The sequence below is a fragment of the Lonchura striata genome, chromosome 1 (genome assembly GCF_046129695.1).
Source record: "Lonchura striata isolate bLonStr1 chromosome 1, bLonStr1.mat, whole genome shotgun sequence".
NCBI lineage: Eukaryota > Metazoa > Chordata > Aves > Passeriformes > Estrildidae > Lonchura > Lonchura striata.
Genome location: NC_134603.1, coordinates 90,743,783 through 90,768,743, shown reverse-complemented (window position 1 = coordinate 90,768,743; position 24,961 = coordinate 90,743,783). Strand labels below are relative to the sequence as shown.

Genomic DNA, 24,961 nt, shown 5'->3' with positions numbered 1-24,961 from the left:
TACCTCCAAGTAGTTACTTGTAATATCAAGTACAAGATGGCATACTGAAACATTTTTATATCACAAGTAAATCTACTTACCTTGCTTTGAGTTAGGTTTACTTCTGCAAAAGCAAGAGAGCACACTGTGCAATCAAAATACTGTAGCTGGGTGAACAAGTAACACTTTAGACATCATCACCCCACCACTAAGTATCTCCATTACCTCTGTTTTTATTGAAAAATATTTACACATTGGTCACTATGCTTTAACAGCATCTTTACACAAAAGGGTTAACAAAGCACATCACACTAGGATGGAGACAGGCTGGCAAAATGTCTTTTCAAAAGTTAGGCTTTTTCCCCAAGCTGTCACAAGCCAAGAGAGTTCTCAGACTGAGTGTGCTGGAGTACCACAGTGTGTGCGCCACAGATCCACAGCTTTGCTGACAATGGCATCGGTGTTGTCCTGAGGAATCTGCAAAAGATCATGCCAAAGTGCCTGGTCAGAGCACTCTATTTTCACTTCTATTTTCTGTTTTCTTTAAAATAAAAGTTTTGGATTTCCAGTCCAGATTTTATCTCTTTATAAAAAAGAAAACAAAAGTAGAATCCCATCTCCCTATCCTCTCATCCCACCATCCCTCTGTCCTGCACACACCATATTACATCCAGGTTTTGGACAAAAAGTTTTTATTTCCAAAATGCTGGTAAGCAGTCGAACACCTCACACTTCACACATCCCTGACACCAGGCATGACTCACACTGCCTATCCATGACCACAGCTGTATCTCATATAACTCACCTGGGTTACACTGAGACCCTACAGCCCTGCTGAGATGCCTCATTACTATTCAGGGTCAGGAAGGTTCAGGGTCAGGTTCATGATCCCATCCTCACATCAACAGAAAACACATTTAGTCTACAAATCTGCACTCAGGCAAGATGTAAAAAAAGGTGCCAGAAACCAGCCCTTCTAAGAAGCCTCCAGAAAAATTAAGCTAACCTGACCTGCACTTTCACAGAAAAACCCTTTAGTATCACAAATGTTAATTCTTTACATAAATACATTCCCCAAGCCTAAAAATCACTTAGTTCTACGGAAGCCTTACCTCCTGATAGAAGAAGTTATTGCACTCAATGCTGAGCATAGTCCCTTCACCTTGGTACTGTTACACTGTTCTCAGTAATGTAATATCTTTTGGTACATCTGCAGCAGGCAAGCAACTCAGGCTGAAACAGTTATAAGCTATAAAAGGTAATAAAAAGCATAATTAGAGTACTTACATTTTCCAAAAACTGTGTGATCTTTTCTGCAGAATTCAGTGCTATTATCTTCATTTTAAAGGTTAATAATATCTCCACAGCAACAAACACAAGAATCTTGCAGGATCCACTTATAACTTTGTCCCAAACTCTACAAGAAAGTGAAAAGGAATCACTAAACACTATCTGCTTATTTCTCTGCTAGAACAGCCTTTGTATAATCATCTCTATCCAGAATACTTTTCTGAACAACAGCAATGTATTGAATTATTTGGGTCAGGATAAATAGACATCATTTTATCAACTCCTCAATCTGTACAGAGCAGAGGGATAGCAAGCAGCAATTGGAATGTACTGATATGGTGTGTTGCTGTTTAGAAATTTAACTGTTTACAAGCTCAAGTACAAAAAGCAAATCTTGGCATAATAGCCTGGACCGTAACAATTACTCTACCGGACTACACAGCTACCAGAGCATGTGGTAAAGATGAGAATTCTTCCTAGTGCAACAAGAAAAAAGGAATTAACTCCATTAGCATGACTAATAAAGATACTCTTCAATCAGCTAAGTTGCTAAAAATTCAAAGAGATGTAATATTGAACTACTACATCTCAAGCAGGTCATTGCTGTATGAGATACAAATATGATCAGCAGGATAGAGTCCTGTTTAAATTAGGCACAAGGAACAACTGTTAAGTCTTCCAATTCATCTCACTGTGCACAGACATTCTCAGAAATACCTAGGCACTCCTACCTCTCATGTGAAATCACACCTGGACCTCCTTGGGCAGGTTTTCAAAGGCTTCAGCAACAGAACTTGGATGAATATTAAAATGGATCATCACTACCAAAACCTACTATTAGCTTGCAACAATTTGAAACCATCCTTCATCCAGCAGCTCCCTCTCAGGCCCAGTTCAAGAGACTCAAGATAAAAGATTGCACAAAACAGTGTGAAACCGTCTGTCAGATGACAGCTTTTAGGGCTCACATTATTTTTAGTTCTTGAATTTTAAGAGCTATGTCAGAAAGAGTTTCTAAGGATTACAGTTCTTGCTCCTTCTGGGCACTTCTTCAAAGTATTTCTCCTTCCAAATAAAAATAAGGAGGAACAAAGATCACACACTATGCTCCATAATTTCTGAATATAGTAGCAGCAACTGAAAAATATCTTCTGCAGCCCATCTACAAATGTAGATCTATGGGTATACTCCTTCCAGGGACAACTCAACTTTTGTATGACCTCTCTCAGAAGAATTTGCCTTTCAGCCCAGAGAGCCAGGAGAGCACAACGCAGGCATGACATGAACTTTGACAGCTGATGAGAAGCACAGGATCACACTTTTACAGAAGGAATTAAAGAGGGGAGAGCCCAGCCAAGAGCAATTAAGGTGATGAAGAGAGGGGAAAGGTGAGAGAGCTTGGACTGCTCAGCCTGGAGAAGAGAGGGATCTGGGGAATCTCATCAACGTAAACTGGAAGGGAGAGTGCAAAAAGAGTGGATCCAGGCACTTTCCAATCATGCCAGGTGAAGGGATCTGAAGCAACAGGCACAAACTCAAACACTAGATTTTAACTTATAACAAAGAAAGGAGAAAAACAAATGTGTAGATCCTCAGAACTGTTCTGAAAGTAGAAGAAACAAAAAACCCACATGGACAGATAAGGGGAAAAGAAAAAGTACAGCCAATTTCTTTCCCCTTTGCAATTTAGTTTTAATTCCCTGTCTTCCTATGATTAAATAATTAGTACAATCCCCACAGGGACAGGAGCAACACACAATCCAAGATCAAAATCTTACTGCTATATTTGTGGTTCAAGCATTCCAGGATAAATGATCACTGCAAATATTACATTGCTGTTGAAGTCAGGTCTAGGAAGCTTTAAGCAAGGATATGAGAGAACTGAGACAACAGCTCTGTTCCACACTATAGAGGTCACCCCTGTTTACTTCTACAGCATTTTCCTACACAAACACATCTGTTTAGAACACAAGAAAAACTTCCCTGTGTGTTCCATGTGCATCAGAACTATAATTGCGAAATTACTGCAAGTGGCAGATCTCAAAAACAGGAAAAAAAATATTAAACTTCATATTAAAGCTCATGTTAATTTGAAAACAAATTTACTAATCCTTTTATAAAATACCCAGTCTTCTTTCATTATTTTGCTTCCAATTCTTCTGACTTCAGTCTCCATAATTACACTAGGTTACGTGCTATGTTCAGAAAACACTTTATTGTTTTCCTGCATTATTTAGTCTGATTCCCATACAAATGTTTTAACAATGGCAAAACAGATGCAGTATCTAAATCACCAGTGTCTTAACAAATTTTGGAAGATGATACACAGAAAACTGAGTGAGATGTCAGCACTAACCAGCTGTGTCTGCTGCAATATTTTTCCCTTAACACTTCCAGCTATTGTTACTCTCAGTGCCTCTCCACCAGTGACAGTAATCGAGAATGATTGTGCAACACTGTGGTGAACAGTCAGCACCTTGTCTGTACCAGCAGAGCCAGGAACAACAACATAAACTGCCAAAAGTAGGAAAAAACCACAGCAGTTTCAATGAAATACATTTGCTAATCCTCTTCTAATACAGTAATCTTTATACGTTGTGTTTACACAGGTGCCATGCTTTCATTTTTTTCGTAGCAATCATATAAGGTCAACTTTACTGCAACTTTTTACCTGTTCTTTGATACTGCTGGAGAGGGGGAAAGTATAAGAGAAACATCATGAAACTGTGCCTACAGCCCTACACAGGAATGAAGAAAAAGAAATACATATTCTGAATGAAATTCACTGTTTTGTGTGACTGTCATCCTCTGTAAAATACAGCTGTTCAATTAACCACAGGAACACTTTTGCAGGTGTTTCTTGAAGAGCAAAGCAGTATTGACAAGCACAGGAAAAATAAAAAGAAATGGGAAGCTGTAAAGGCAAAGAGCATGCCAAGGATTATGCAAATGAAACCATTTACTTTTCACTGATCCTCTCCTATAGACAAGATACAACACTCTGTGTGCACCTGTGTGTGAAGGGATGACATTCTCCAGGCACTCTCTGAGTTTCCTGCACCACACTACAGTGCAGGAATACACAAGAGGCATCACAGAACTGCTGCTCTCTCTTTTTCTGATGTACTGTCATTTACCTCACCGTTTTTCCCTATGCTGCAGGGTATAGACACTCAACCTTATTTCCTGGCTCTGGTCCTCCAGCCATCCAGGCAAGAGATATCTAAAAAATTCAAATGCTTTATCCTCTGCCTGCAGTTCTGGTGTCCTTCCAGAGGTAACTGGGCATGGAGGGACACAATGAAGCGTACACAAATCTCACCCTGATCTATCATGATCTTCTGCCCATTCATTTGCAAACCTGAGAAGCAGCTCAGTGAGACAAAGGCAAACTGAATTCAGTTTCTCTGTAGTAGCAGCCCACATGCACATTCTCATGCCCTCCTGCTCCACAGTAAAATTAAGGCATTTTCCATATTTCTGTTGTTTCTATTAACAAATAACTTACATTTTTACAACTAAATGTAATTTATACAGGGCATGGAAATCACAGATGTACAACTACAGAATTATATTAATATATGAGGTAGTGCCAGTTTGAAAGTCATAAGATTTCAGGAGAATGACCAAATACTTTGCCACTAGCAAGTCGCCAGAGACTAATAATCTAACACAAGCCAGCCAATGCCAAGCCTTCAGTGCAGAGTACAAACAACATTAGGCAGGGGCCTGATACATGAGTGGCATCATTAGGCCATAAAAAACGCCTGGCTCATTCACAATTACAACTGCAAAGCTGCACTGCTTCTGCTGGATCATCTGGGCTGACAGTGCCAGATTAAACTGGAAGCCAAAGTGCCATTTTGCCTGTAGAGATGAAGCCACAAACAGGAGCCCAAGGTTTAAGAGCAGGGATCTTCCAGCTGAGGGCCATCACAACACCATTGGAAAGCTTTCCACACATGGGCTTATCAAAGAGGTAAGCAGATATGCTGCTGCACAAATCAAACAAACAGGGCAATGAGTAGGAAAATAATGATGTGAACCAGTTCTCTCCCTGTCTCAGATAGAAGCACACCTTTCTGTGCCTCTCAAACCTCTGCTTACAGGCTGGTTCATATTCCAGAAAGCATCCTGTCTATATTCCAGGTGGGATACAGAGTCTCTGGAACGGTCTGCTCCTCCCTTTTACCCATGTGCCACCTTTAAGAAGTTTGTTAAGACGCTCATCACATAATATGCCAAGTAGATTAAACACTGCATAAGCTCAAAGCAAAAGTTTCCACGTGAAACCTGTCTGTATGTATTTTCCAAGCCCACTTAAATTAAACTGATGCATAAATTTTACCTATGGTGTAACTTGAAGTGTGCTATAAACCAGTATTTATACCGAGTGCCAGTGCCTGTCAGGTACTGATATTGTGCAACTTCATCTCATCACCATTATCAGGTAAAATTTCTGCATAGCACATACAAGTCTTGTACACCTCAGAAAACAAACAAACCCATGAATTTTAGATTTATCTGCTTGACAGAGAAGACTACAGTTCACAGAAAGCAAGCAGCCTCTGTAAGAAATGCAGTGCTAAATCATAAGTGAAAATAAATCATAAAAGACTGTGTTCAGATAATCTCTCACTTGACAAGAAAGTAAGTAAAATTCACGGGAGAACTGGAGACCTTCAAACCTCAGCAGTTTCAACACTGACATTTGGATGCATTTCAGATAAGCGCTGGGGCTGCTAGATCCTAATCCAAACTGAATCTCCAAGCATTAATTAAGTTCATCTGTCACATACCACCCATGAAGTATGTCATTTCCTCAGCGAATAAGGCCGTTATGATTACAACTGAATAATTCACAAACCTAAACTGCCAAGAAAAAGTGCAATTTCATCATGTTCCCACAAGAACTGCTGGGAAAAGGGATTGTTCTGCCATCAGAAGTACCTACACTGAAATTTGTTTTTATTCCAGTGTGATATAAAAAGCCAGTTTTTTGACCTTTTCCGGGGGGAAAAAAGTATTAACAAATTTCAGGTAATCAAAATACTCTATCTCAGTAAGGTAAAACAGTATGTGGAAATGTTAAAGATGCATACTGACTAGACAAAATATTTCATGTAAATAAAACTAATTCAAAATGGTAGACAATTGAAGCCAAATATTTTTGCAAGATGAAATATTTGACCAAATTCTTCATCTAGATTTTTCCTTTTACAAGTTTCAATTTTCAACAGAAATTTTAAAAAAACCCCTTCATCTTCCAAAAGCAAATCTGCTCTGATACAAATTCCTCCCTTAGCTCTTGTCTACAGCCATAAGATCCAGTAGCAAAATTGAATCACATGAGCTCTAAGCTCTAAACTGTAACAAACATCCTATACTGTGCATGCTTACATAATTTCTGCTGTCACAGAAGTAGTAAAAACTTTTAATCACCAGATCATACACAATTAGTAAGCAGACAAGAATATTCTGTAGCCTTATAGGTGTTTGATCAGAAGAACTTGCCATGTAACAATAACCTTGTTGCACCTAAATGTTTCAATCCTTCACAAAATGTATGCTTCTCTCAAACATAACCCTTGGCAACAAAAAAACCTACAGAACCTCAAAGACCATGGTCCAACAAGAGCAGAGAGCATGATTTCTAATTTTACAGCTTGTTCCCTAAAATCTTCTTATTCTTGTAAAGGTAAATAGAACATTTTTTTTAAACAGCCATTTTCCACTTTCCTCCATGGAACATGAAGTCCCAGATAAACACTGCATCCACTATTCAGATTATTACAAATTTTACCACCATAAAAGCATTTTCTACAAAGCAATTTACAAAGCACCGTTTTCATACTAGGTTCCTATTCTAGCCATTGAAGTCCTGTAATTACCTTTAAGTAAAGTTTCTCTTGAACATTGTTACTTCTAAAAGTTTTCAGACAGCTGAAAATGACACCATTGTTTTCTCTGTGCCACATCCTGTTCAGCTATCAGCAACTCTTATCAATGCAGAAAGATGTTTCTCTACATTGAGCTTGAATTTCCTGCTTTTCTAAGAGTTCTCAGGCAGCAGAATTAGGGAAATCACACTAACTTCATTTCAAAAGCCCTTCAGTGAAGTGTCATGCACAAGAATTTTTCCTTTTTAAAAGCTCAACAACCTATTTGTAACCGTAGAATCCTGATATAATCCATAATTGCATTAATTTTATAAAATTCAACTTGCCCTAGTACTTTTTATAATAAACACTCTGTCATGGTTTAACCCCAGCCAGCAACTGAGCAGCAGACAGCCACTCATCTACTACCTCCACCTGTGGGATGGGGGAAAAATTAGAAGGGTGTAAGAAAGAAACAAATTTGTGGGTGGAGAAAAAAAAATTTCATAATTAAAAATAAGTAATAATTTTTAAAAAGTGTAAGAAGAGAAGAAAAACATAACAAAGAGGAAAATAAAACCTGAGACACGTGATGCAACTGAGAATAGTTGCCCACTACCCCGACTGATGGCCAGCAAGTCCCCAGGAAAATGCTCCAACCTGCCAACCTCCTCCTCAGCTTAACTGCTGAGCATGACTCCACTCAGAATGGGATATCCCTTGGCTCAGCTGGAGCTAGCTGTCCTGGCTGTGCCTCCTCCCAGCCATGTTCTTGCTGGTGAGGAGCAGATGATGCTGTGTAACCACTGCACTGCAGGAACTAAAACATCCCTGTGTTCCAAAACACAGCCCTATACCAGCTACTCTGAAGAAATATAACTCTATCCCAGCAAAAACCCATACACATTCCCAAAATCTTTTTCATCTAACACTAATACAGTATTACAGTCACTCCCTACATACAGATATTTGTCAAAAAGCCCAAAAGCTGACTACCATCCAGCTATGTAACACTGACAGAGGGTTTGGAAGCACTAAGTGTCCTACAGAATCAGCTGGTATACTTAGCTCCATTCTTTTTATTTTTAGTGGGCGAAACCATCATACAGAGATTGATTATCTTGCATCAGTAACAAGGGAAATGAAATCAAATTTTATCATTCTAATTTTATCATTCCCAAGTTAGCAACAAAGCTAACACCATAATCTTAAAGATAAAGTATGGAAAGCTCTTTGCCTGCTAGTGATGACTGAAAGCTGAAATTACTATGCAGTTACAAACAGAAAGAAAAGAAAAAGAACTTGCCTCTGTAAACTGGACTCAGGTAAACATCCTGCAAAACACTTTTTAAACCAAAGATCATAGGGGAGTTTGCTCATTGCAGCACATGTCTTCAGATGCATCAGTAGTCTGTTATCTTCAATGTTCAAATACTGCTCCAGCATTTTTGGCTGAGAAAGAATTAGAAAGTTTTAGGTAACTCAGATCAGAATACTTTCATAGTTAATGCACACTGTAAGACAAGCACTGTCTTAACAATTCAACTGGAGCAATGTAACATAGTAAAATAATGTATCTTCATTGTTTTAGTTGTTCCAAAATACAGGTGTTACTGACTTTTGCAATTAACTAATTCTGTACTTAACCAAAGAAACAACCGCAGCTTCCTGAAATTGCTGACCACTACCAGAACTTCCAAGATATGCAGCATTCCCTAGTGCAAGGATGTGCTCAGAGCTTCCAGCAATGCAGAGATTAAACATGCACTAATTACTGCTACCTTCACAAGTAAAAATGAGTTTCATGCACCTCAAACCTAATCGCCTTAGTACACATCAAAAAATATCTACACATAATGCAGCAAAATCCAAGAAATCAAATCTGAGAGCAATTCCCTGTGCAACCCATTAAAAGCTGGACACTGATTTATTGTTTAAAAACCTGAAGTATTTAAGGCATAAACATGTGGATAATTTGCTCATCTTTTTTAAATTTTAACGTAACGCAGTATATATTTTCATGAATTTTTGACTACCTATATGCTTTGTCATAGTTAGGCAAACTGTTAAGGACCTCAACTGTCAAAGGCAGAAAACATTTCCTTTGCCAATATTCTCACCTACTGAGTCTTGGCACATTGATTGTGTTACAAAAAAAATATTAGGGAGGGAGATGCTTGGCACTCTCTACATGACATCACACAAACACACACTTTAAAAATAATCCTTTCTCATTTCAACTGGTATAGTTGAATGTACCATCCACAGAAACAGGAGACAGGTTTAAAAATTATTTCTTAGTTCCAAAATAACTAACAAGAGAAGGGAATTTCTATTCAGCAATTGCTGGTGCTCATGTACTCGATATTTTTACTTTTTAGGATATTGTTAACTAAAAGCTCCTTATCTGTTAAGGCCATTTGATGAATTACAAGAACTTCTATCATTTTCATAAGTACATATTAAAATCAAACTTTAATTTTATAAAACAGTAAGACAGAAATTCAAAATTAATATTCTACGATAGAATTTAAATTGACAGTGCTACAAAAATCTACCCCACTTTTTATTATAATTTGATTTTCAACATACTGTTTTTCTGAAGACAAAGTACTCTGCTCCATTTATAAAGCAAAACTGCGCTTTGTCTATCATCCAATGAGCAGCACATGAATGCCAGAGATGCAGCCTAGAAAGTAGCAGACGTACATGAAGATGTTCTTCACTTTTGACATTTTTAATTGTTTAAAGAAAATTCTGAAGTGACCAATTTATGAGACATGTAATTCAATTGGATACAATGTAATCTTTAGACAAAAAAGGCAATTGAAAATTACCACATAGCAAACAAAAACAATTTTTAATGTTACATTAGACCAGGCAGCACAATCACAATGCAGAAAGCACTCCTCCCTTATTCTCAAAGTAGCTGGTGGAATAGAGTCCAAGGGTGTCACTTCTGATTCTCCAGTTGTCTCCCCATATTAATGTTTTCCATGAATGCTTCTCCTTGCAAAAAGAAAAAAAAAAATCCTTTTCCTTACCAGCTGTTGTAATGAATCTTTGTGCTTGCTGTTCAGCTGATTCACAAAGCAACTGACAAGCCAATAGCATTCTATAGGATCCTCTACCATTTCCTCCATTGCTTTAGCAATAGCAAGAAACACTTCATCTTCAGGTTCCTGAAAAACAAAGAGAAAAAAGTGATATCTACTAAGAAGTATTGGACTATTCTGTTTTAAATTATTCTTATATTCCTTTTCTCTGCCATTTGGGGAAAAAGCCAGGAATCAACATACACAAAAAGCTGTTCTGACGTTCCTAAACAAGACACTGGGCAGCAGCTGCACGATGATGACAGATATGTATTAAAACAGAGCAAGTAAGACTTTTCTCACTTTTGAAACCAAAACATACTTCAGTGTACAGAGAGTCCTAAATACTACTGGGATTATGTCTCTGCCACACAGACTGCTCCAATGCACACATATCCTTACTTGAAAACTCTGTGTTCGCATGTACAAAGCACTCATCAGACTTCCACTCCTTTTGTTACTCAAACATTTCAAAATATTTAGATCAATCTGACATCTCTTTATCTCCCTCTGCCTCTAAAATAAAACACCTGCATTACCAGCAAGTATAACCTCTCATAAGTTTAAGGGGTCAGTGACAGCACTGAAAAGAGAACAAATGCTTTCTGCAGCAGCCAAACAAACCTGACTTAGTTACAGGACTAATGACTGGGGCTCTGCTAAACACCATCACTATGAAACCTCACTGCAATCCTGAGAGCAGCTCTGGGATGCACTGACAAAACATCACTCAGAAGGCAATGCTGCTCTAGAAGGGAGGAATTTTCAGCCCACTGCATCACATGTCAAGATCAAGGAAATTTCACTACTGGAAATTTGCAGGGTAGGATGGCCATATTCCTAGGCAATGGTAAGGGTATGAAAACATTCCCTCCTCTGACAAAAGAATGCTGCAGGTAATCCTCCAATTCTAAATATTACTGATTTTTCCATATTGACTTGAACCTTTTTTTTATTTTGAACTTTTCTTTAAGTATTTATGTCAAAATTTGTGATTACAGATGAAAAATTACAAATTAAGCTGGGCTAGAGTGAATACAAATAAATTAACTACAGGTCGAAATATACTTAGAAAGCTCTGTGGCTCCTTTCCTCATCTCCTATTTCACGGAAAAAAGAAAGAGCCACATATTGTTTTTATCATCACAACACAGCCTTGTTTAACCAAATAGGTGTACACTGTCAACAGCAGAGTATGTGCATTACCTAACAGAAGCCCAGGTCAGTTCAGACTAAGAAAAAAAGGAGAACAGTACACTGAAGTCTAGATTTAAAAACAAATAATTTAAATATTTGCTGAAACTTGCATTAAATCGTTGCTTGTACAGGCTCTGAATTACCCTTGTTCCAGGAACATAAAAACCTATGAGCTACAATGAGATTATTTCCATGTCAGTGCTATAAAGAAACCGATGCGCCCTGAAGTACAAAAGTCTTGAAACCTAGCAGGAAAAATGCACAGAAGAGATCTTAAGGCATAAAATCTTATGTAAGTACTTAGGGGAAAGAAAAAAGGACTTTGATTAAAATTATTTATTTTATACTAGTAATTCTCTGTTTTCCATTCACCTTACTTGGTCTATCAACAAGCATTTGTGAGGTGACCTGCAGTTCAGTTTCTCACTGGTTTACAGTTTCAAGTTCAAAAAAGTACTGTATTTAAAAGACTGTTAAAATCACCACTGACCAATGGAAAAGCTACGTTTCGAGGCAATTTTCCCGATTCCAGCTGATGTATGCGGAGAAAAACATCAACCTGTGGGGTAGAATCATTAATAAACCGAATCACACGAAGAGCGTGGTGAATATCCCAGTATTGCTCCTTCCGGTACTTCATCACCAAAGCATGAGATTCGTGGTGAGGAGGAATAATTCCTGAAAAAAAAAAAGTAATTAAAAATATAAAAGAACAAAATATAAACATTTGTAAGGAGGAAAAAATTGTTAATTTTTATACCTGTCTAGTTTTCAGTACAGTACTAGCTGTATATTTGTGCCCAGTTTCCATTTATTTTGAAAACAAAAGTCAGTGTAGAATGATTTTTATATACATTAGCTGCTCATTTTCTCAAATTCTACACTTTGTGTGAACTTACAGAAAATATATACATGCAATTAACTAATGAAAAAACACTGTTCACTGCAGTATTAATTACTTTACTGCCAGAAAAGTCTTTACTCACTGTACCAGAGATTAATTCTCCCTAAAATGACATTCAAAACCCAAAATCAATCAGTTGAGTAAATTAAAGACTAAAACTTAAGAATGCTACATTGCCACTTGTAAAGTAGCATTTGTAATTTTCTTAGCAGAACACAAATATCTTATCTAGTTTTCTGGGAGAAAAAAAAAATTTAAAGTATCTAAGTAAAATTACACAGCATTTCCAGAAGAGACACCATTTAACTTAGTCCTTCCCCTTACTCAAGAGTCTTGCCATGCACTGATTTTTACAACAAAACTGTTACAGACTTCAACAGAAATAAAGACATACATACATACACCTAGGCAAAACAATGCCATTTCCCTATGGCTACAGAAGCAGAATCTTTCCCAGAGTAGAAACCCATGAGAACAAAGTATTCTTCAAAAGTCAGCTGAAACAAGCTACCTGCTCCTTTTACCTCTCATTTAAAGAAAAAAAATATTCCTGCCAAGTGTTGCATCATGAAATGGCCGAGTTGAGGAACAAGAACATCAGACAGAAAATTATCTTTTCTTTTCCAGCTGCAAACCTGTCTGCATTTCAAAAGCTGGAAGAAAGCAAGACATTTTTCACAATATGCCAAAAGAGAGTCAACATCATAACTGTATGTACATACTGCCAACTGCTCTCCTCAAACACAGAGGACAACCTTAGGCAGCCAAAATGAAGCTGAAACAACAGAGGGGTGCCTGGAAACCATCATGATTCATCCTTGAACAGGAAGGTAACAGAGGTATTGCTGACACACTATGTCACCTGGGACATCAGCAAGCCTTGGTACATGTCTGAGAGAGTTTTGTTGACAGGACAGACTTCCTTTTCTTTCATTATTAACATTATTTAGAGGTCACATAACACCTCCCACCAGAAATGGCTGCAGTTCTGACCATTTAGGGAGAGATATTTTGCACTGCCCTTCTCAATACCAGATTTTCTAACAACTGTTAACACTGAAATGCAGTGTAAGGAAAGTCCCTGAACATCTGTTCACCCAAGGCATGCCATAAAATGACAGTACAAATACTTGAAATCAGAATATCATGAGTTTGAAGGGACCCATAAGGGCCATTGAGTCCCCCTCCTGGCCCTTAACAAGACCACTCCAAAAAATCACACCATGTGCCTAAGACCAGAGTTCACTCCTTGGACTCTGTCAGACTTGGTGCTGTGACCACTTCCTGCGGAGCCTGTTCCAGTGCCAAACCGCTCCTTATTCTGATAAGCAACCTAAACCTCCCCTGAAACAACTTCATGCTGTGAAATGAATTACTCCGGGTTTAAAATATACTTTTTAGAACCAGTATAATTTTCCATGCAGTTGATTCAGAAGATGTTTTGTGTTATCATATGATTCACAGATCCTTTATCTAGAACAGCCCAAGACCTGGCTCTGCAGTGAGCCATAATTTTGCAAAAAGAAGTATTTTGCTATTATAATGTTGGCTGAAGGATTCTGTACTCAGTTGCTTGTCCAAAACTGCTATGCTGTATTTCTCACTACTAATATTTTAAAGGACGTTGACTACTTCACGAGTGCCCAGGGTACAGTAATATTTTTAATGGCAGAGCCTTTTATCAAGTAGGACTACACTATAAGTTCAACACCAAGAACTTCAAGCTTGGTAATTAGATATTGCCCCTTCTGTGCACTGTTAATTTACTACTTTTGCCAAAAAAAGGCTTACAAATCCACATAATCAGGAATATGAAGCCACAACTTTCAAAACATAAAAAATTTGAGGGGGAAGCAATTAATTTAAAAAATAAGATTTTTTTTTAAAACCCTCCTTCAATGTCTTCAAGTAGACATTATCTTCATCTAGTCAACAAACGTACTTGACAGTTAGTGCAAAGTCATTAGTACTTTTGAATTAGTCATCCGACTAGTGCATTTCTGGGAAAATATAATCTATTTATGGTTTTTACAGTTTTTGGGGATACCATTAACTTGTCTTCAGCCTTGTATCTTCTTGGCAATATCTATTGGCAAATACAATTCAAACCAGCAGCAAAACCATAAGAAACCAATATTCTGCAGAACACAAAGCCTCTCTTTAGAATAAACGTGTATTCCATGCTTCACCCAGTTTAAAATTAATCACAACTTTACTTCATCTTAACTGTCTGTTATTTCAGGAGCCCAACTGAATATCTTATCAGATATCGAAGACTTCTTATAACCCACATTTAAAATCCATTTCATAAATGTACTTGGATAGTGTTAGAAAGTTAAATACAGAAACACACTCTCCTAGGCATGTTTCAGCAAAGTTCTCAAAAACTTGTTTTATAATTGCCATTGTGCATCCAAGGTGTACACAAAAGTAGGCTAAATATATACCAGTAGGCAAGGTAATACAGAATAATCCTGTCATTACTTCTTCAAAGACAAAAAGAAAAAAAAAAATTGCACCTTCCTACATTCTACATTCCATATTACGATTCATACCTAGAAGCACTTTCCACACCAGTATACGATACATGGATGGAAGAGGAAACCTTTGACTAAATGTGCAAAGCTTCTCAATATCTGTAAAGAAATTAAAAGAAAAAATATTAAATATGGACAAATTTAAATATGGTTATAAATAGGTTTGTATCTCTGACCCAGCTAAATATGACAAACTCTAGTTGCAGATTGAAATTCCCTATTTCACCACATATTATCAAAAAATGTTTTCACTGCTTTCATGTTGGCCTGACTTACAGTAAAACCAATCCAGGTTTCATCAGGAGGAAACCGGACCAATTTTATAGGCATTTTGTAAAGCACGTCACTGTCAAAACAATTAAGGCCATTTTTAAAGGGACAACATTTATCTTTCTGTTCTGTCAGAGATGTGGCACTCCTCAGGGACCAACAGCAATAACATCTTCATTGCTTTGAAGTTAGATTTTTAGGGAAAGCAATTTTAATCTGAGAATGCAACATCTCATGCTGTCAATTCCATCTTTCTGTTTCTGGGCACAAAGAATGAGAGAAAGAAAAAAGAAAAAAACAAGCAAGCTCACAAACCTTTAATAGTTTTTAAAATCAGATTTCCAGGTCTTTGAAAATCAAAGGTCTGCTAGCACTAACTGAAGTATTATTGGTAAAAGATGCAAAACTTAAATAAATACTAAGCACAGTAGGCAAACATTTTTTATTACTCCCTCCCCAGTCCCTAATCACACAAAAATAGAGCAAATAGGGAAATCAACTTGCCCAAACGATCATCCTTTAACAGAATTTCCAGTGACTTCTTTTCTTCAACTCCACGAAATCCCACTTTTTCATAATACACTGAGCGGAAGTTTCTCTGAGAGTCATCAGCCATGACGGATTCCTTGTGGAGAAATAATAAATTCCTCTGAAGACTTATAAGAATATATTCCTATTGCTTTAAGATCAAGTAATTTTGCACACTGATATAAATTTACTGCCTATGTCTCTACAGTATTAATAAACCCTACAGAATATTAAAATCTTCAAAGATTTTTTTTTTGGTCACATACTAGCATAAGCAGTTATAAATTTAATTTATTCTAAACAAGGTCTAAAGATACCAACTTTACAAACAAAATCTAGGGATTTTTAAAAATTATTCACATAGTAAATTATGCTAAATTTCAAAAAGCTTTTTAAAAAATTGTGGGAGAAGCACTTAAGTATTTTATGCCATACCCTGTACTTCAAAACCAACGTAAAAAAATACAGTTACAAGTCTGACAAAATTCTGACTATGAAAACCCTACTCAAGTAGAACTATTGCCCATGTAAGTAAATTTATTACGTTTCTTACTCACCAGCCAAGGTAATCAGAAGCAAGGACAAGCCAGAGTTGGCCTCAGCAGCAAAGGGGTGACAGGGAAGAATAAGGCTGGGTGTGTAAATTTCTTCTTAAATTGTAGATACAAACTGAGTGTTCATGTTGTTACCAGCTGCTGTAACAGCCACAGCCTTCAGCTTGCTATTCCAGTGCTAAAACCAAACAAATGTCTCATTCCTGTAGTGGAAAAAAAGGTAAATTCCAGTAAGTGCTTTGTGTGTCATAACAACTGCAAATGACATTTCAATTCAGTTCAATTCTCTATCAATCAATTCTCTCTCCTCTGTGACTGAATTAGTGATTTCCAAGATAGGCCAAATATTATTTCGAAACCAAAGAAAAAATAAATAAATATTACTTGCAACACATTCCAGTCCTGCACTATCCTTAAGAGAATGACAGTGATATTCATGTATGGTGTATTTAAGGGTCCACTGATCACAGTGCTCACTATTTACATTGGAGCCATGTCTAAAAGCAGACTTCAGATGCAATAGACACTGAACTACTTTTGAAAATTTTCAGATTTGCATTTATAAGTTCAAATTTTCAAGAGCTAGGTTCAGTAAGTGTTATTTACAAAAATAATTAAAAAAAAAAAAAAAAAAACCACAAACCAACCAAACACACGTCTAGCCCAGACCGCTTGAGGGAAAATGACAGGAGAGACATAGAACAGGAACATTAATCACAATTTGAAAAATAAAAGCAGGACCTATTAGCCAGGAATATTATTTTAATAAATTCAAACTAGCACTATAATAGCAGTACATTTTATTTACTCAGTGGTAAAAGGAGAAAGATAGTTTGTCTCCTCCCTCACAAATTAGGATTTGTATTTTCAAATGACTAGTATTCCAATCTTTACACCGGTCTTCAATAGAGTGGAAAAAGAAAACGGGAAAACAAATCCTTAGCCAGCTCATTGGAAGTGTGCCGTACAGAAGTGTGCAGTTAACTCGTGCTATCTGCAATTACAGCATTTTCGGCCTCCCCAGTGGCTTTCCCGGTCCCTGAAGTGTCACTCCAGGCGCAGCAGCAGCAGCGCCGCACAGGCCCGGGGTGCGGAGCCACCGCGCTCTGCCCCGACCCAGCTCCCTTCCCTCGCAGGCCCTGCGGAGGCTCCCCGCACCCGGCCCTACCTCGGGGCTCAATTCCCGGCCTCCGTCACAGCCCCGGAGGCAAACAAGGGCACATTTGGGCACGGCACCGACTCTCCCGGCAGCCCGGGCCGCGCCGCGCTGCCCCGCCCGGCACCTCGGGCAGCGGCCGCGGCGCATGCGCGGGCCCGCCCCGCCCGGCACCTCGGGCAGCGGCCGCGGCGCATGCGCGGGCCCGCCCCGCCCGGCACCTCGGGCAGCGGCCGCGGCGCATGCGCGGGCCCGCCCCGCCCGGCACCTCGGGCAGCGGCCGTGGCGCATGCGCGGGCCCGCCCCGCCCGGCACCTCGGGCAGCGGCCGCGGCGCATGCGCGGGCCCGCCCCGCCCGGCACCTCGGGCAGCGGCCGCGGCGCATGCGCGGGGCTGCACCGCGTTGTGTGCCGTAATAGTGGGCGTGCTCGGCGCGTTTGCCCTGTTCGCGGTGACTCCGAGGACGAGTTACTTAGAGAGACCTATGGGAAGCGAACTGCACTTCGCAAAACCGAGATTTACTCGCTTGTGAGCGAGTGAATCACGAGGCGAGGCGTTTGTGATCAGAGTACTGGGTGCTAAATATCCCGCCCCTCAAAACAAATAAGGATCTACATCTCGCTGCTGAAAGCCTCCAAAATCAACCTGTGTTGCCAAAACTGGGGGACGTCAAACTAGTGGTGTGATTATGATTCGGGGTTCGGGTACTTTGGTAGTTGTTGTGATGTTTATCTCTGGGACCCTGGCAGCCTCTCTGTGCGGTGGCACAGACCGGGCGGCTGCTCGCAGCAGGAGCGGAGATGTCAGCTCCGAGCCCCTTTCCAGGAGCAGAAACCTGGTCAAGGCCATCGAGCGCCTCATCTAGCTGCAGCAGGATTTTGAAGTGCTGGAATCACAGAGTCAGTTCGGTTGGAAAAGACCTTTGAGATCATTGAGTCCAACCTTTGACCAGACACCATCTTGTCAAACCAGAGTGCCAAGTTCAGCCTTTCCTAAAACACTTCCAGACACTCCACCACCTCTCTGGGCTGCCCATTCTAATGTTTAGACACCCTTTCTGTGAAGAAATTCTTCCTTATGTCCAACATGACACTCGGGAGAGGAGGCTGACCCCCACCTAGGAGTCCACAGCCTCCTTGCAGGGAGTTGTAGAGAGCGATCAGGTCCCCCCTGAGCCTCCTTTTCTCCAGGCTAAACACCCCCAGCTCCCTCAGCTGCTCCTGACAGGACTTGTGCTCCAGAGCCTTCCCAGCTTCGTTGCCTTTCTCTGGACCTGCTCCAGCACCTCAGCATCAATTATTGAATTGATGGTCCCAGAGCTGGGCACAGCCCTCAAGCTGTGGCCTCCCCAGTGGCAGAGAGAGAAGACAAGGAGCTGCTGAGTTTATGGGGCCTATTTTCAAATGCACAGAACATCCCATTATTTTCATCTTGCGCCACACTTTCGAAGTAGCCATTCTTGCAGAATGGGCAAGGCTTTTGTCAAACCCAGCTCACACAGGAGTATGTTTTTTTGTTGCGTCAGTACAAAGCCTTGAAATTGTGATCTTGAAATAATTCCGCTCAGCAGCAGGTGGCAGGCTGGTTCCACGTTTGGTCACTTGGGACTTCCTCAGCTCAAATACATCTTTTCTCGATAGATGGCACTTGTCTCGGGATGAGAGCTGTTCGGTGATCTTGGGAGCTAACCAGTACCACACGGCTCAGGAAGCAGCTACCGAAATTAAATCTCGTGTAATTTTCAATCATTCATTGCTGGCTTTGTCAAGACTTATTACATAGTGGTGCTCTGAGGAAGCCTGAAGCTAACACAATTTATTTTAGCATTAATTTATAGTAGAGGAGATACAAATTGTTAACAGAATGGTATGCCATTGCTAAAAATGCCTAAACAAAATTAGGTTCTGAAATATTTAGCTGCATAAAAATACAGCATAAAATCAACACCTGTCCTGAAAAACAGGAAAATGAATGTTCTTCCCCTAGTATAGTTTCTAAACCCCATATATAGAAAGCTTCTTATACACAGAGTTTTTCTTAATGGTGCCTCTTTCTAATGTAATAGGTTATAGTGAGATCAGTTGTAAATATTACATAAATATTTAAGTCAGTGGGAAATGAGTTAAAGAGTTTAATTTGAGATTTTTCAAAACACAAATGAAATTAAAAGCGTAGGTTGGGCATGAACTGCTATTGACTACAACAATTATTATGTGGTGACACATCCACAGCAAACCAAAGATGACTAACCTATTTTTTGAGTTGGACTTTCTTACTCTAACAGCCCTTTTACCTTTTAACTGCCCTTCTACATCCACCTGCACTTGCCAAGTGACTCAGTTATATGCTGTAACTCAGTGTTGTAAAGCATACAAGTGGCTCATGACTTAAATATTTAATTTAAAACATTTTATATTTTCATAAACCGAATAATAACCTTATTTTCCTATATCTAGGGACATAAAGTATCTTCATTCTTATTGACAGAATCTCTTTCTTGCCACTGAAAATGAAAGCAGAATTTAATCATTTATAGCTGCTAGTGTCAGTCAGCCAAGTAGAGGACTGTGCTTATAATAAAATTGATTAATACATTATTAATCAATAATACATAACTAGGATTTTATCCAAATCATGATAACCTAAACATTTAATTCTTTTAAACTGCAATAACATCAGAAAAGGTAGCACACATAAAAGATAAAAGGGAAGCAGGTTTGGAATTGGCTTGGGATTATCTAAAATAGCAGAGCCAAATGAATTAGTACCCTGCTAGCATACTGCTTCTCTTGTTTTTATCTGTGACTATGCGTATTACTGTGCTTGCATTTTGTACTATCTTTATATTGCTCAAGTGAATTACTCACTGACATAAAGGGTCACATGAGGAATTGTTAATGTATTTTATTGCAAAATATGAACTGTGTTGTGCCTGTGTTTCTTCATGAATGCTTTTGCTGTTAAAGGTGCACTAATTTTCTGTGAACCATGTGCTGCTCTTGGACAGTCAGTCAGTCTGTCCTGTGTGACTTACCTATCAGTGGATCAGAATTACAGATCGGAAGCACACCTTGTTATGTGAATTTCTCAAAAAAAGGAGAAAATGCAAAGCAATGAAATGTCAATTTTACAACATGGAGGTCCATATTTGTATGGCATTATGACACAAGGACATAACATACAAAGAATAAGTGAAGTTTTCATGTGGGTTTCATTTGCTGTAAACTGGTGGAAGATGTACATTTTTAAAAAAAAAAAAAAAAAAAGACACTTGTCTGATAATATCTTCACAGTGTATCAGATTCAGTGATTCCAGCTTGCTAATGCACCATCCCTTGTCATAATAGGAAATGACTGATGTTCAGGAAAGAAGTTGAAAGCTGCGTCATTTCAGCTTTTCTAAGATATCATATCGTGTTTTTTCAGAAGAATGAATATTTCCAGATGGAGGGTAGGGCTGTGTTAATGGAAAGGACAATTTACTTATACATTCACATAACCTTTTCATTATGAAGATCGGCAGATGTGGAAAAGCCTGGCCCTGTTTCCTGGCCAAAACAGCATCACCCTGCTGTTTACATTCTACCTGAGAGAAGAATGCAAATGTTGGCACTATTAATATTCACATCTTAATTCCTTGTTGAGGTCAGATGGAAAAAATATAATACTCCAAGGTAAAAAATGATAAAGCTGTTTGGCATCAAAGGGAAATTCAGCCTTTCATTTTAGCATAGAGACAGGCAAGTCTGTCTCCAAGCAGACCAAACACTGTCCCTGTAATCATGAGCAGGCATCCCCACATGACAGCAAGGAAAAGGCTTACCGGGCTGAAAATAGCAAGAGGAGCGGCTGAACTTGGAAATCTGAGTTCAAATGTGTCCTACTTCTGTGTTTTCTCAGTCTACTAAAGAAAGTGTACTTCAGAGATGACATGGTTTTGTCTGCAAAAATACACAGAAACTGCAAGACAATTATGAAGGAAATATCCAACTTCTGTTGCTTGCTCCAAATATAAAGGGTATTTTTAAAGATTATGTTAGCAATTCTTTTAGGATGACATCTTCTGGATTCTAGTCATAACTTTGATTTGTTGTGTAACCTCAGCTGTGCCTGCCCTAATTATTCTTCTACCAACCTGATTAGTAGCTGCGTTAAGATTGCCATTTTTGCCTGAAAAAGGCTTGCAAGTTTTTAAATAGCACCAAACACATGCTTTGTGCTGTCAGTGAGCATGGAACATTTGGGGCACCACACAGTAACTAATAAACAGTTCCAAATAACATTATCTCGGGTTTGTTACTCTTTCATTGAGAACAGAAAATGAGGCGACAATGAGACAAAGGTTGGTCAGTTTAAGGACAGTGGGAAAATTAAATAAGACATCTTGAGCATTCCAGTGAAGAGTTGTGCTATTTGGATAAGGTATAGTTATTGTGATCCCTATATAGGGTTAAAGGCGAGACAAAAGTATGCGGGTATCTGCAACAAAATGCAAAACTAAATAGAAATAAAGAACGGGTTTCAGTTGTTGCAATTTTTCTCTTTGTACCAAAGACACAAATGTGCCCAAAAGCCAGTTCAAGATAACAAGCTGCATATGATGATTAGATTCTATTTTCCTCACTCAACCAAGTATCCCTGATTACAGGAGTGGTGCATGCCCCATCCCTGAAAACACTGATTGTCAGGTTGGATGGGGTGCGTTACCTATTCTAGTTGAAGATATCACTGCTCTTTGTAGGCGAATTGGTCTAGATGAGCTTTACAGGTCTCTTCCAACCCAAAATATTTTATGATTAAGCTTTGCACCCCATTTCTACCCTCCTCGGCAACAACCTGTGTGGAGAACAGCACCCAAGTAGCTGCCGGCAGGTTCGGCGAAGGAAATGAATTCATAGCCTCATCCTGATGCCTAGGCTCAAAGGCAGGAGCCCAACCCAGCAGCTTCACTGGGACCACTGATGGAAGGGTGAAAGGACTGGATCCAACCAAAGCAACCCAGCAGACAGAGCACTTGTACCTCCAAAGAATAATTTGTCACTTAATCGTTTTCTTTCAGGAGCCTGCCTGCCCAGGGGGAGGGCAGTCCTGTGCACAAGCAGTCTTTTGATCTCAGTGAAGCTCAGAGGGCTTTGCTAGTGCATCCATAAAGGATTGAGCAGCAACTAATTAATTACTCGAAATTATATCAGTCATGGTTTGCAGGCTTGTTTTAATATATGAAGACAAGCTGTAAAGCTGGAATGGTGAATGGCTGTTCATTTTGTGACCGGACATAGTCTCCCCCTCTCTACTGATGGTCATTTTCTGTCAGCCTTCTAGGTCTGCATTCCTGTATTGTTTAGATGTACTGTCAATATCCTGCTTTAATGCAAAGTTGTAAAAATCACAGGACAGTTTACCCCACCAATTTCTGAATTACACCAGGAAGATTGTTATCTGCTTCTAAAAACAATGATTTGCAGCCATTATCATAGAGAACTTGCTGTTGAGAACTGAAAGCAATGTTCCCTGAAGAATTTGAGGCCAGAAATCCTTGTCAAGCTGAGCATTGTGAGCTATAGGGTGCAGGCTGTAACATCCTTTCTCAAAACACAACAGAAGTGCAGCTTTGTGCTACCTGATTGGTTATTCTAGTGATTTTCTGGTCAGCACATAGATCTGGTGCTATTTTATCAGCTTGGTTTTAAAATCAATTCATGGAGAGTGCAGTCTCACCTTCCTCTCCAAAGATGGAACTGCACAGCGTGTATTCACATAGCTGTGAAGCTGCTGGTATAGGCTTTGGTGCTGCTAGCACTGTTCTAAATAGATTAATTTGAACACAGACTGTGCAGCCAACCCCAGCTTATTTGGTATTCACAAACTGCAACAGCATATTAGGCATTAATTATATATGACTTATTATATTAATTATAATGAATGAGAATTACATTAGGTTTGAGAACTATTTAAAGGGAACTAGAAATTAAAGCATCAAGATGTGGATCTGGCTGTTGTAGACTTGTTCTGCATGGCCTTGAGCAGCATGGGTTGCCATTCATCTCTAATTTTCAAAAGATAAGGTGAAGGTAATGATATCTACTTTCTTTGTGAAGCCAATGAGATCCTGTTATAAACATAAATATTAACTGTAATTTCAAATCTTCCAGTACTAGAGTTAAACTCATAAAATCATAGAATAGTTTAGGTTGGAAGGGACCTTAAAGGTCATCTAATTCCAGCCTCCCTGCCATGGGCAGGGACACCTTACATTAGGCCAGGTTTCTCCATATCCCATCCAACCTAGCCTTGAATAGTGACAGGGATGGGGCTTCTCTGCCCAACCCAAGGCAGTGTCTCACCATCTGCCCACTAAAGAATATAAAAATCATTTTATAAAGCTAAATAGTTCTGACCACTTCATCCATGAAAGGAGGAAAATCCTACCAAAATCTGCCTTAAAAACAAGTTAGAAGCTACAAGTAAAAAAACCCAAAACATTAGAGAGTGATCTCACCAGTTTCACTTCTGCCTTCACCTTGCCAGTTGCACAGCTGCAAAATAGGAATAATCATAAGAGCTCATTTTGAGGGGATTTGTTAATAAGGCACTTCGTATGTGTGAAGCAGTACAGACAAAGTTTGCCAAACATGGTTGGATAGCTGGGAGCTTTGTCAATTCAGCAAGTGATTTAGTTCTTTCTTCTTCACAGAGGCCCTGGTCCTACAGTAGGCCTACACAAGAATTAATTCCAGGTGTTAGCCAAAAGGGCAGGACATCTCCCAGAAAGTTGTTTACGCTGTCATGGAACTGCATGTGGAAGGCATAGAAAAGTGAATGGGAAAACTAATTCATTTTAACAAAAAATGTTTTGCTGAAAGAGCACAGTTTATACCTGCATTTCCTCACACTGCAACAAAGACAGATTCATTTCTTAACACACAAGCTTCATAATCCCAGCATCCATTCCCTCTGCCAATCAGTCTTCAACACTCAGCTGCATCCTCAGCAGCAGAGGCCTGCCCTCTAAGCACTAAGACCTATTGACACAAAATGCCCATTATTAATTTCATAATCACAAAAAAAGAGGGTGGTTTCAAGCAGTTTGCTTAGTGGGAATCATGTCTGCTGTGTGCTAACTTGCTAACAGTGTCACAGAAAGGATCTAGACAAATATAAATTGATCTAAGCCAGATATCATGCTTGGGATGTTTCTAATAATTAACAGAATAGAGTCAATCATCAGAGTCCAGTAAAGTTTTGGGTTCTTCTGAATCTGCTTTTTATCCCAATTCTGATTACTTTATCTGACATTCTGATTACCTTCCTTCTTGAGCTGGAGAGCTTGTCACAACTAGTGATGGAAGCCATTTTTCGTCACAGGTACTTCCATAAGATGCATAGCTAGCACCACTGAAAAGGACTGTTAAAATATTACATCTAGCAATTTAGGGATAGCACTGGGAAAATAAAGAAGCCTGTCAAGCACCATTTCAATTTCCAACTATCTCTGCCTTCTCAAAGTCTGAAAAGTGGGTCGCGTCTTTTCCAGGTTTGGCTGCAACACCATGTAAAACTTATTTGCACAAG

At 39.1% G+C, this 24,961-nt stretch overlaps 1 protein-coding gene across 1 annotated transcript; it reads right to left on the bottom strand.

Moving 5' to 3' along the window:
• Positions 1–196: 196 nt before the first annotated feature.
• TBC1D7 (TBC1 domain family member 7) lies at positions 197–17,540 on the bottom strand. The gene is made up of 9 exons (XM_021536495.2): positions 17,402–17,540; positions 16,237–16,436; positions 15,656–15,776; positions 14,900–14,980; positions 11,931–12,118; positions 10,193–10,330; positions 8,455–8,600; positions 1,267–1,396; positions 197–456 (listed from the first exon to the last, which is right to left on the bottom strand). The coding sequence occupies exons 3-9, from the start codon at positions 15,765–15,767 to the stop codon at positions 370–372; spliced, it is 882 nt and encodes a 293-aa protein (XP_021392170.1). The 5' UTR covers positions 15,768–15,776; positions 16,237–16,436; positions 17,402–17,540; the 3' UTR covers positions 197–369.
• Between the last annotated feature and the right edge of the window lie 7,421 nt (positions 17,541–24,961).